The sequence below is a fragment of the Penaeus japonicus genome, unplaced genomic scaffold (genome assembly GCF_977035675.1).
Source record: "Penaeus japonicus unplaced genomic scaffold, GWHDUDI00000001_assembly GWHDUDI00000022, whole genome shotgun sequence".
NCBI classification, from domain to species: Eukaryota; Metazoa; Arthropoda; class Malacostraca; order Decapoda; family Penaeidae; genus Penaeus; species Penaeus japonicus.
The window spans coordinates 30,034,567-30,047,066 of NW_028234424.1; the positions used below are offsets into that span (position 1 = coordinate 30,034,567).

General features: G+C 36.9%; 2 protein-coding genes across 6 annotated transcripts in view; both read left to right on the forward strand.

Annotated features, from left to right (window-relative positions):
* The window catches only part of bur (GMP synthase burgundy), a 27,917-nt gene extending 24,807 nt beyond the window's left edge, over nucleotides 1-3,110 (forward strand). For all 5 annotated transcript variants that reach the window (XM_043007594.2, XM_086549811.1, XM_043007597.2 and 2 more), the window contains 3 exons: nucleotides 130-244; nucleotides 688-876; nucleotides 1,490-3,110. In XM_043007594.2, coding sequence (XP_042863528.1) covers nucleotides 130-244; nucleotides 688-876; nucleotides 1,490-1,591 — 406 coding nt within the window. In that variant the 3' untranslated portion in view covers nucleotides 1,592-3,110. The remainder of the gene's footprint in view (nucleotides 1-129; nucleotides 245-687; nucleotides 877-1,489) is intronic.
* Nucleotides 3,111-4,715: 1,605 nt separating this feature from the next.
* Nucleotides 4,716-12,500, forward strand: part of LOC122247894 (trypsin-1) — an 11,977-nt gene continuing 4,192 nt past the window's right edge. The window contains exons 1-7 of the mRNA XM_043007599.2: nucleotides 4,716-4,840; nucleotides 6,745-6,813; nucleotides 8,238-8,310; nucleotides 8,644-8,759; nucleotides 11,225-11,340; nucleotides 11,696-11,886; nucleotides 12,180-12,345. Of these exons, the coding sequence (XP_042863533.2) occupies nucleotides 6,772-6,813; nucleotides 8,238-8,310; nucleotides 8,644-8,759; nucleotides 11,225-11,340; nucleotides 11,696-11,886; nucleotides 12,180-12,345 (704 nt within the window). The 5' untranslated portion in view covers nucleotides 4,716-4,840; nucleotides 6,745-6,771. The remainder of the gene's footprint in view (nucleotides 4,841-6,744; nucleotides 6,814-8,237; nucleotides 8,311-8,643; nucleotides 8,760-11,224; nucleotides 11,341-11,695; nucleotides 11,887-12,179; nucleotides 12,346-12,500) is intronic.

A 12,500-nucleotide genomic window follows, 5' to 3' on the forward strand; every position in this document is an offset into this window, starting at 1 on the left:
TGTGTGTTGGAATTCTCTTTGGATGATGAAATATTAGAATATGGACTTTATTAAGTTGGTATTTTTTTCCTTCTTGCATTATTTATGAGTCCAGTATGAATTCGAATAATCATCTCATTTTGTCTTTAGGGTGTGCTTTGCTTTTGGTGGTGCAATCAAGGACCTTGTACAGGACATCACCCCAACCACGCTAACGCCCGGAGTGTTGGCAACTCTTCGGCAGGCTGACTTTTTGGCCAACCAGGTAAGAGGACTGTTTTATATAGGATTTATGTATTTGTGGTTAGTCCTAGAATGTGAAAATTGGAGGCAAGTTGTTTTTATTAGATCTTGAAATCTATAGGAGTTTGCTTGAAACTTCTGTAAATTAACATGCTTTTGGAAAATTCCATTCCTTTATCAGGTTTAATTTTATGTAAAGAAGGAATAGAAAAAAAACATGTTCTATACTCCAAGTCACCTTGGAGTATAAAACTGCAATGCAATTTAGAAGTCTAAATTCCAGATGATTGACGTATTCGGAGAACCTGGTGATAATATGGTAAAATAATGAAGTATCTTGAAGTATATGGTGCATTTACCTACATAGAAGCAACATAAGCTTAAGGTTCTTCTACATGTTATCAGAATATTATCTGGTTTTCTTGGAAACATTTTAAATACTAATATTCAATATACAATTTTCAGGTGTTAGCAGAATCTGGGTTTACCGAGAAGCTTGCTCAGATGCCAGTAGTGTTGATTCCAGTGCATTTTGATCGCGATCCTGTAACGCGCCTCCCATCCTGCCAGCGCTCTCTTGTTCTCAGACCTTTCATCACGCATGACTTCATGACTGGCATTCCTGCACTACCTGGGAAACACATCTCACCTGAGGTAATGTTTGAAACTCCATAAATAAGTGAGATATATGAACCCCTTAATAGGAGTGGATTAAAATTTTGGAATAGTGTGAAAAACATTAATCTAATGGTGTTTATAAACAATATTTTGGGAAATATGTGACTAACATATTAGCTTGAGTCTCTGTAAGAGTTTTATAATCTTTGAAAATCTGGATTTTTGTCCAGATGTTACTTTGTGAGTTCAAATGAATATACATATAGCAAATGTGATATACTAGATGTATTATGGTAGATGAGAAAGGATAATTGTATTTAATTTAATATTTTTTGGAATTGTTACAAATTAAATTGAGAAAGTAGTTAGAAAGTTATTTATTCCTGCTATGAAAGTGATTGATGTTATAGTTGCTGAACAGATCCAATTAACATCCTTTAACCCATTGGTCGCGGTATTAAAAAAAGGTCTGTGCATATGGCCTGTTATTTACATTTTGGTCTGGAGGATCCGCGTCTATGACCGACTCTGCCTTTGCAGCAAATCATGCCATCCGCTGCTAATGGGTTAATCAGCAATTGTCAGTCATTACGCAGATAGGCAGCCAAGTATGAGCTTCTTTCCACTAACATTTCCTCTTACCTTGCAGCTGGTAAACAAAATGGTGGCAGAGATGCTGGGCGTCCCGGGGATCAGCCGAGTGTTATACGACTTCACCTCCAAGCCACCAGGAACGACCGAGTGGGAGTGACCGTGCCAGCACCATCTCCGTCAGCTGACCATGACAGGCGGCTGAGGGACGGGAAGTGCTAGATCTCATGTCTCCTTTCCTTTGAGATTCAGTGGTTGCCTTGGACAATTAAAAAGAGTGCATAGTAGTGTGAGGTCGTAAAGTAAAAAAAATACTTAGAACTCAGGTCAAAGGTTTGCATGAACACAAGTGATCTCCCTCTTATGGCTACAGTAAAGTGTCAATGAGGAGAGAACAGAAAAAAAAAGATAGAGAGAGAGAAAGAGAGAGAGGAGTAGTAAAGAAAAAATCAAAGATGTGATGGTAAAGACAATAAATGGCACCTCATAAATCTCATTGTATAGACAAAATTTTACAGTGAGATTCATTATACATTTTCACCAAGATATAAAGAGAACTGAACTTTTGAGTGTACATTATCACCAAAAAAGGAAACCCTGATAATGCTTTGCCACAGAAGAATCCAAATACCTGTTTAGGCATACCATTTATATATCTGCCTACAGTATGGTAACAGCTACCGGCCAGTCGCTGCACACAGTTTTAAATGTTCCTTTTTGTTTTTTTTTATGGAGAGCATCCAATTTAATTTATTTCTACAATTCTTCTTTTTTCTTTTTCTTTTTACTCAAATATTTTTTATATATTTCCCCCTTTTGTTATTTTGCAAAAGTGGCGCTTCAAAAGTGTATGTTGACCCCGAGGCTTTGACCGGAGCTCAGGGTTTGCTCGTGTGTGTGCGTGCGCGTGCGTGTCCAGTGGTGATGTGCATGGCGCTGGATGACTCTGGTAGCTCAACATGGCTGTGATGACTAGACCGGTCGCCATGATGCGGGTGGGTGCTGGGGAGATGCTCTTGTCCAGCCTCTCAAAGACGTGGGGTGGGAATAGGGACATTGGGGTGGGGTGGGGTAGGGGTATAAGAAAAAACAAGGGATGGGGATGGGGATATCATGGGGAATTCAAGATTACAGAAAGAAAAATCTGAAAAAAATAAAAGTAGAAGATGAAGACTACGACGACGATGAAGAAGAAAAATAAGAGGATGCGATGGTACAGTTTCTCATTCATTCCAGTGCTTGTGTACGTGCACTGAGCTTTTGAACATGGAAGACAAATATACAGTAATGATCACATAGAGTGGGTCTGTAACTATGAACTCCACAGCATGATTTCTGAAGAGAGGATGGCTGCAACCTTGTGGATGAGAAACAGAACCATTAAGCCGATATTTGAGTTTATTTCCAGTGATTTTAATGTATGTAGTTATATTAGACATTATATTGGTAATGTACAGTCTTTTGAAATTTGCTCTCAGAGATCCACTTAAAGAGGCTAAAGAACTTTCGAAAATGTTTTGCACAACTATTGTGTTCATTTAGATGGAAGGAGCTAGAAACATTCGGTGAAAAAATATTTGGCAGTTTGATTGTATTATAATTGTTAGTTTTTTATCACTTGCTTTATGGATCTATAATACCTACAAAATTATATTGAGAAATAAATATGACTTTAAATCTCTCTGTCTTTTCTTTTTGCCAAAGTTTACAGGTATGGTAATCTTCTACATCCAAAATAGAAGTGTTCTTTAACATGTATTCAATCTATGGTAATACAAGGAGACACTTTGGTGAGCTGTGTTTCCTACAAAAAGACGAGCTCGGTAAACACTCAAATGAGGTACATCACAGATTATCATAGAAATTAGATTAATGACAATAATTTTGTTACCATATTGATGATTTTGAAGTGTTTCTCAGTTTTTGATGAGGAAAAACCAAGAGATGAGAAGGTTTATTATTAACCTGTATTAGTAATGACAATTACATCGAATTTCAATTACAATGAATTTCAATTTAGCCCCCTTAGACCAGCCATAAATGCACCTTGTTCACTGTTGAAGGTGTAACTATTTTATTTCTAAAATTTTACAGATTTGTCAGTTACAAAAGCAAGATCTTCATATTTGATTTTTAAGAAATTTATACTCATGTCTACTTCTAGCACATATATTTATCCCCATGGCACCCCAGTATCATTTTGTTCACAATATTACACATTAAACTGTGCTGCCACCTATTTCTTTATTCAAACATATCTTAAGCCATATACACACTATGTACACCTTCACTAAATTAGTGGTAAATAGGTGGTCAGAACCCTCTCTCCTATAACACTAGCAAGTGTCTTTTAGTCTTTTAGATTCAAACTACATATTTATTAAGCACTGAAATTCTACATCTCTCTCTTGTTAAGAGGGCTAGTCTATAAGTTCATTTCTTTTGCATTACTCTCTGCAAGATATTTGCCACTTCAAATATCTTCATCAAAACCAAATGGAGAAGAATGTTGTGTTATAAAGTGCACCTCTATAAAGCCACCTGCACACTTATTTGCTTTATAATCTACACCTACAAGGGGATCAGTGCTTTATATATGTAGTATATTTATATGTACATGTACAGTGCTTGCGTGTGCTTGCATGCACGGGTGTGTATGATCTCTGATATTTGTATTATATATATTATACATATTATATATATATATATATATAATATATATATATATATATATATATATATTATATATATATAAATATATATATATATTAGAAATTTTACACTCATGCACGCACGCACGCACGCACGCGCGCGCGCGCACACACACACACACACACACACACACACACACACACACACACACACACACACACACACACACACACACACACACACACACACACACACACACACACACACACACACACACACACACACACACACACACACACACACACACTCTCTCTCTCTCTCTCTCTCTCTCTCTCTCATGTGAGTGGGTGAATAAGTGAATGAATTTGTCTGTCTGCCTGTATGCCTTCGTGTGTGTCTGTCTGCCTGTCTCTGTCTGTCTCCATATGCGTCTGTCTCTGTCTGTGTGTCTGTGTATCTGTCTGTGTGAACCAATATATTTTATACCGAGTCGACAGAAAGTGAATAGAAAATAAAAGGAAGAAAAACATCTTCGCTATTATTAAAAAAGATAGAAACGGAAGTAAGCCGAGTGGGAAACTATACAGGCTGAATAGAAAACGAGCTGCATAAAAAGTATTGTTGCAAATTTGGCGGTCAGTTAAGGTCAGAAGCTCGGCAGTAGCGGGTGCTGTTGGTCGAGTTAAACATCACGGTTGACTGTCGACGTCGGTCTCGTGACAAGGTCGACGCTTTTCCACTTTGAGACGTTTATTCGGTAAGTTTTTTTTCCAAGTTATCTTTTGTTGGTATATGTTGTTGTCTTGTCCTCTATTACACGAGTTTGTTGCTATGTTTACCTTATTATTGTGAGAAGGAGGAAATAGTTTCATTCTTTATATCGATGTGGTATAGTTACATCAGTGTTATTATTACAAGTAAACACGCACATCTGAATAGTTAGTGTTCAGTTATGGACGTTACCTAGAATGTTTATGCTCACTTCGTAGTCACATAGATTAATTATTCATGTTGCTATGATGCCATTCAAAATCTCCTACAAGATGTTTCCGATGAACCATTATAAATTAATGAAAAGAAATCTTAAACCATTTATTGTGCGTCGCGAAAGCATTGATTTCAAGAGGTCATTTGAATTTTCTTGTATCAGAGGACCTTTCAAGAAATTATTCTAAGAAAGATTACTGACACGGAAAATATTGTAAAATGTGGTTAGGGTTTATTTCCCGCGGGCGATAGGCTAGGTGTGTACCTGTTCTTAATCCTCACCAACGCTTAGGCCGTTGACAATCCCAAAGCCACTAATGTGGATGGTTGATGAGAGAGCCATGCTTGCTCAATCGCCTGGAAAACCGAGCAAGATCTTCGGCGTTCTGGGATAGTGACATAGATTAGTAAGTCGAAAATTCAACCATTTGAATGGTTCTTGGATGGTACAATCAAGTTGATACATGTTTGAGGCAAGAACCTTAAACTCTTAGAAAGATTTACATGTCACAGCAATGGTAGACTTAACGCAGAAGTTAGCGGCAGCTTTTATCTGGCTTTTGGTGTTATGGAAAAGGTGAGAATGTCAGGTACGAGAGTATTTTGTGTTGTAAATATCAGGCAGTAGGACAAAAGGTCCGCATCTCTACGGCATCTGTGTGCTTCTGGTCTTGTATTGTACAAGAGTGAGACTCGAACAATAGTCTAGAAAATAGCCTAATCTCGTCCGTAGCAAGTCTCTACATTTAATTACGGATCTCACTGGAAAGTCTGCGTCATAACATATGTTGGCGTGTGAAACTGGTATGAGACTTTACCATTTGGTCAAACGAGTGCTGACTACGGCTCGATGGGGATATGCCATGTTTCCCAAAATGAAGGTCCCGTTCATTGCATAAACTCTAAAAGTAATTGTAATAAAGGATCCCAAGAGGCCGGTCGTCTAACTTCGTCGAATCAGATTACCAGATGCTGCGGTTGGGAAGGATATCTGCTTGGAGGCTTGCGAGATGGGACTTGATCTTGGTGGGTGTGGCGAAACACTCAAAAAGCGAAATTAGTTAAAAAAAAAGTCACGTTCCAAAATAATACTTGCCAAACTAGAATTCATATTAAAGAAAATTCTATAATTGCCATGAGCGCTCCTCCCAACCAGATAAAAACAGTTGCATACTTTATCGCAACATTGCAACACATTCCCCAAATTCATCGAAAGCCCTCTCGCTATTTCACATAATGACCCTGAGTACTCACGCAATAATAAATGAATGAAGTGGGGGAAAATACCATAGATTTACTACACATCACACGGTCACTTGAAACAATGTAGACTATTTGTAAATGAGACTCCGGGTGTTATATCACAAGCCTATTGTCATCTCTTTTGTTCTGATTGTCTGTAACGCGGGACTTTAGCAAATGTGACCTTTTATTGTTCTATTTATTGTTGGAAAATGTGTCAGTGTGTGGCTCTGAATATTTAATTGTAATATCTAAAAGAAACGGAACAAGAAAAGAGAGAAGGAGGGAGGAAGGGAGGAAGGATGGAAGGAAGGAAGGAAGGAAGGAAGGAAGTGAGAGAAAAAAATGGAAAAGGGAAAATAAAGATAGATAGATAGAGAGAGCGAGAGAAAGTCATCTAAATATTGCCTAATGCTATTTACATGTTACCAGGCTCGTACACATACAACTGCAGTCAAGATGAAGAGAGTTCGACTATTACTGCTGACACTAACTTTTCAGGTACGTTTCTTCATTTATATTTCTTTCAGAGTATTTTCATCCTAAGAAGATGTAGACAGTCAGTGTATTAAGTCTGTATTTCTGTCTGTTTATATATGTCTCTCCGACCCCCTCTTCTCTCTCTTTCTTTCTCCCTCGTCTCTCTATCCCTCTCTCTTATTCTCTCTCTCTCTCTCTCTCTCTCTCTCTCTCTCTCTCTCTCTCTCTCTCTCTATCCCTCTCTCTCTCTCTCTTTCGCTCTTTCTTTATCTCTCTCTCTCTCTCTCTATCTATCTATTTATCTATCTCTCTATCTATCTCACCCTCTCTCTCCATCTTTGTCAAATTTCCTCTGATTTCATGAGTTAAATGATAACTGGTCTGTTCCACTTCTCACTTATATGTAAGGTTTTATAAAATTGAATAAAGAGACAGACAGACAGATGTCAGTAGAGGTAGACAGACAGATGAACATGCAGAGAGAGAGAGAGAGAGAGAGAGAGAGAGAGAGAGAGAGAGAGAGAGAGAGAGAGAGAGAGAGAGAGAGAGAGAGAGAGAGAGAGAGAGAGAGAGAGAGAGAGAGAGAGAGAGAGAAGAGAAGAGAGAGAGGGAGAAGAGAAGAGAGAGAGGAAGGGCGAGAGAGAGAGAGGGAGGGCGAGAGAGAGAAGGAGAGAGAGAGAGAAGATAGAGGGGGGGAGAGAGCGAGAGAGAGTTAGAGAGAGAGAGGAGAGGAAAGAGAAAGAGAAGAGAGAGAGAGGAGAGAGAAGAGAGAGAGAAGAGGAAAGAGAGAGAAAGAGAAAGAGAAAGAGAAAGAGAAGAGAGAGAGAGAGAGAGAGAGTGAGAAGAAAGAGAGAGAGGAGAGAGAGGGAGAGAAGAGAGAGAGAGAGAGAGAGAAGAGAAAGAGAGAGAGAAGAGAAGAGAGAGAGAGAGAAGAGAGAGAGAGAGAGAGAGAGAGAGAGAGAGAGAGAGAGAGAGAGAGAGAGAGAGAGAGAGAGAGAGAGAGAGAGAGAGAGAGAGAGAGAGAGAGCGAGAGTGAGAGGGAGAGAGAGAGAGAGAGTAGCAGAAGCTGTTATAGAGACAATAACAGTTACAGAGATAGTAACAGTAACAGTGACAGTGTCAGCGTCAGTGATAGAGGCAGTGACAGTTGTAATGACAGACAGTGACATAGAGACAGTGATAGGATACAATGCCAGTGACAGACAAGGCCAGTGTCAATGACAGTCACAGTAACAGAAGCAGTGATGATAACAGAGACAGAGACTGAAACAAAGATAAAATTAGAGAGAGAGAAAAAAATAGATAGATAGATAAATAGATTGAGAGAGACTGACAAAAAAGAAAAAAATATATACGACGGATAAAGACCATGAAAAAAATAAATAAATAAAGGCTTAAAACAGTGACATATATGCTCTAACCCCAACCTACCCGAACATCCGTAGATTTCAGCGGCTGTCGTCTGGAAAAGCAATTACTACAACAATGTCAACCCACAGACCCCCATCAATAGATTCAGTAAGTTTTCATCTTTCAGTTTATTTCCCTCCATTTCCGTGTATATATATATTCGTGACTGCACTTCAGTGAAAGCACGTCATAAAGTGCTTTATCAATACCAAAAAAAAGAAGTCATGAAAAACATAAACCAGTATGAACCAACCAAACCCAATCATATATTTGACATTGAATTCAGTCCTTCAAACACAGACGCAAAAAAGAAAAAAGAAAAAAAAAAAAAGAGAAACAAAACAAAAAAAGGCAAAACAATAACAATAAAACTCTTTATACATCCCTCCCCCCCTCCCCATAAATAAATAAAAAACAATTCTAAAAAGCAAACAATAACAGCCAATTGTGGAGCGAGTGTGGAACTGAGTCCAGCCTCACAATCAGCTGTGTTTCTCGCCCCTCCCTCGTACCCGAGTCCCTACGCCGCCCTTACGTTCTGCTCTTGGATGATCTACGTGAGTCAGAGAATTGGGGTGATGTAGATTTCTTTTTTTTTTTTTTGGGGGGGGGGGGGAATGGTGATATGTATTGTTTGTGGGTGGGTAATGGTGATAATGAGAGTGATAGGTGTTATTGTTGTTGTTATTATTTTTATTATTGTATTGTCTTGGTTATTGTTATCATTGTCGATATTATTGTTATAATTGTTATTACAATCATTATTATTATGATCAATATTATTATTATTATTATTGTTATTATTTTTTCTCCTCATTATCATTACCACTATTATTTTTATTTTTATCATTATCATCATCATTACTAGTATAATGATCATCATGATTGTCGTCATTATTATTGATACTAACATAATTACTTTTTTTTCTTTATCATCATTACCTTCTTCAGGTGAATGGGGTGTTTCACTGAATAGCCTTAACTATTCATGTTGTCTTTTTCTTACATGTTTGGTGTGCTTTGTAATTCTAACATTGATTAAAGATGAATAAACAAACACAATTTTGTAAATAACGCAAGCAACACTACATATTATTATCATTATTTAGTAAGCCTCAATGGGAACGAATTATATAAAAGAGATTCACATTGTTATATAACTTCAAAACCGTTCCAAGACGATTTTTTTCCTCCAAAATATCCTTTCATAACTAAATTTTAGCTAATTATCATACCTTCTCAAAATAACTAAATTTTAGCTAATTATCATACCTTCTCAAAATAATCCAATTAAAAACAACAACAACAAAAACAATAATAAAAATACAATTCCAGTCCATGTTGTTTGTTACTTTTTATTTTGTTTTTGCGGAAGTAGGTATTTCATTGTATAATATTGCGTCATAACTCACCGGATAGGCTGACACGCTCCATTATTATTATCCCTGTGGTGTCGCCATCGGCTCGCGTTGCCAGATGTACTGTAGTTTGTGTTTTTTTTTGTCTATTTCGTCTAAAATGGATATTGTGGGGAAACCTTGATAACAAATTCTTGCAATAATGGTATGGATAACGTGTGGCCTTAACGGGTACTTATAATGATGCTGATGATAACAATGCTAATGGTTCTAATGATTGTTTGAATGAAAACATAAAAGAGTGATTATAGTAATGGTGATTTAAATACGTTTACTTGCAAAAAGACTGTTAATACTGATTATATCAGTCGCAAATAAGCAAGCACCATGATAAGAATGATAATAGTAACAGTAATATAATAATGATAGCAACAATGATGGTGATGTTCAAGCTGATAGTAATAATAGTGATGATAGTAATAATGATAATGATAATAATGATTTTAATAGTGATGATAGATATGATAATTATGATGATAATCATGATGATAATCATCATCATTATCACATGATTATAACAATAATGATAACGATAACAAAAAGAGCGATGGAGATGATGATGATGGTAATATACTACTACTACTACTAATAATAATAATAATGATAATCATGATAATGATGATAATGATTATAGTAATAATGGTGATGACGTTAATGGTAATAGCGAGGATAAGTATGCTAATGATGATAAAAATAATAATAATGATGATAAAAATAATGATAATAGTAATGATGATGATAATAATAGTAATGATAATAATCATACTGATAATGATAATGATAATAATGATGATAATGATCATGATGATAATGATAATGATGATGATAATAATAATAATAATGGTAATAATGATAATGAAATAATCATTATCATTATCATCATGACCATTGCTATGATCATGATGATTATCAATATCATTGTTATCATTATCATTACTATTATCATTCTTACTATTAAAATCATTATCATTCTCGTCGTTATCATTATCATTATTATCATTGTTATTATTATTATTATTATTAGTATTAGTATTATCATTATTATTATCATTATCATTATTACAATATTTTTTTATTCTCATCATTATTATTATCATTATTATAGTTATCAATATTATTAATACTATTATTATCATCATTGGCATTACCATTATTATTATCATTATTGGCATTACCATTATTATTATTATCACAATTACCGTTATTAATCTTATCACTGTTATTACTACTATTATCATTATCATTATCATTATCATTTTCATAATCATCATAGGAACAACAGGTCGAGTAAAAATGATAATAAGATAGCATTAAAAATGGAAGATCGTAATAATGATAATGATAAATTATAGCAGATGTAATGATGATAGTGATGATAATAACGATAATGATGATAATAGTAATACTGATGATACTAATGATAATAGCAATGCTGATGAATATGATAATCATGATAATGAATTATTTTTTGACTCGATGAAGTAATGAATAATAATAACAACTATAATATTAGTGCTACTTATACATAACATTAACAGAAAGATATTGACAATAATAACAAAAAAAAGAATCTATCATAACAACAGACACCCCCCCCCTTCCAGAGCACGACCAACAACCCTTTGACCCTCAGTTGCCAAGTGTTTGACCTGCAACCGAGCGCGCAATGTGGCACCGGCGCTTATCTCTCCGTGGACGATGGCATCCAACCTACGCGAAGGTAACTAAGTTATTAGATAATAATGATAATTTCCGTTAATAAATAATAATAATAATAATAAGAAGAAGAACGAGTTCCCCAAAAAACTACGCGAAGGTAACTAAGCCTGCACTCACTCGAAGTTGAAATAGGTATAACTGTCTTCTTTCGTCTTTTGTTTTTTTATTTCTCCCGAGGTATCGACATGGATGAGGATAATTGTAATGGTAATGATGAAGGATGATTGTTTGCGGTTATGATATTCACGATTATGATGTGAAATAAGATAATAGCAACAGTGACGAGACAGCTTAAGTTATAATAATAAAAACAACAAAAAAACATTACGATAAATAGGTTCTCGGTTATCCCTTAGGTACTGTGGCGGTAGCGCTGCCCCTCAGCAGGTTACCTCGATGAGTAGTTTCCTCAGCGTGTTCTTCTGGAGCGGCTCAGGGGGCGGAGGAACCTACACGGGATTCTACTGCACCGTCTCCCTTCTCTCGGCGACGTCCCCTACTAGTCTGCCACCGGGGATATTTACTCCGCCGTCTACTACTACCTGCCGTGAGTCTTTTGTCTGTCTTCGGCGAGACAGTGTAATAGGGGGGTTTGAATAGCGTTTCATCAAAATGGAAGGAATTTTTTGTTATTGGTTTTGCGTCCTGACTGATGTTGCTTTGAAATATTTGCAGCTTCTTCAGATTGTTGTCCTCAATAGCATAACTCTGACACATACTCTGTTTTACTGAAATTATTTTAAATAAGTCTCCTTCTCCACCTTCGTCCTCGCCAAATCTCCCCGTCCTTCTCCTCCAGTTCACTCGTTTCTACCCTTTGCCTCTTCTCGCGTCCTTCAGGTTGTGGGCGTCGGGGCTCGGGGACTCGCGTGTTGGGAGGAGAGGACGCCTCCTTGCACGAGTTCCCTTGGCAGGCCCTCGTCCTCCTCCCCAACAACGGCGGCTTCTGCGGCGGCGTCCTCATCAACGAGCGCTTCGTCCTCACCGTCGCCCACTGCCTCCTGCCGTGAGTGCCCGATGGCTGCCTTTGGGGCTGCCTCGTCTCGCGGACTACGGGTCGGGTTGAGGGCGTCTATTTGCCTGGCTTTTTAGTCTAGTAGAGCGACAACTAGATCAGCGGGATGAAAATTATCATCATGAATAATAAAAGCAATTCATAAA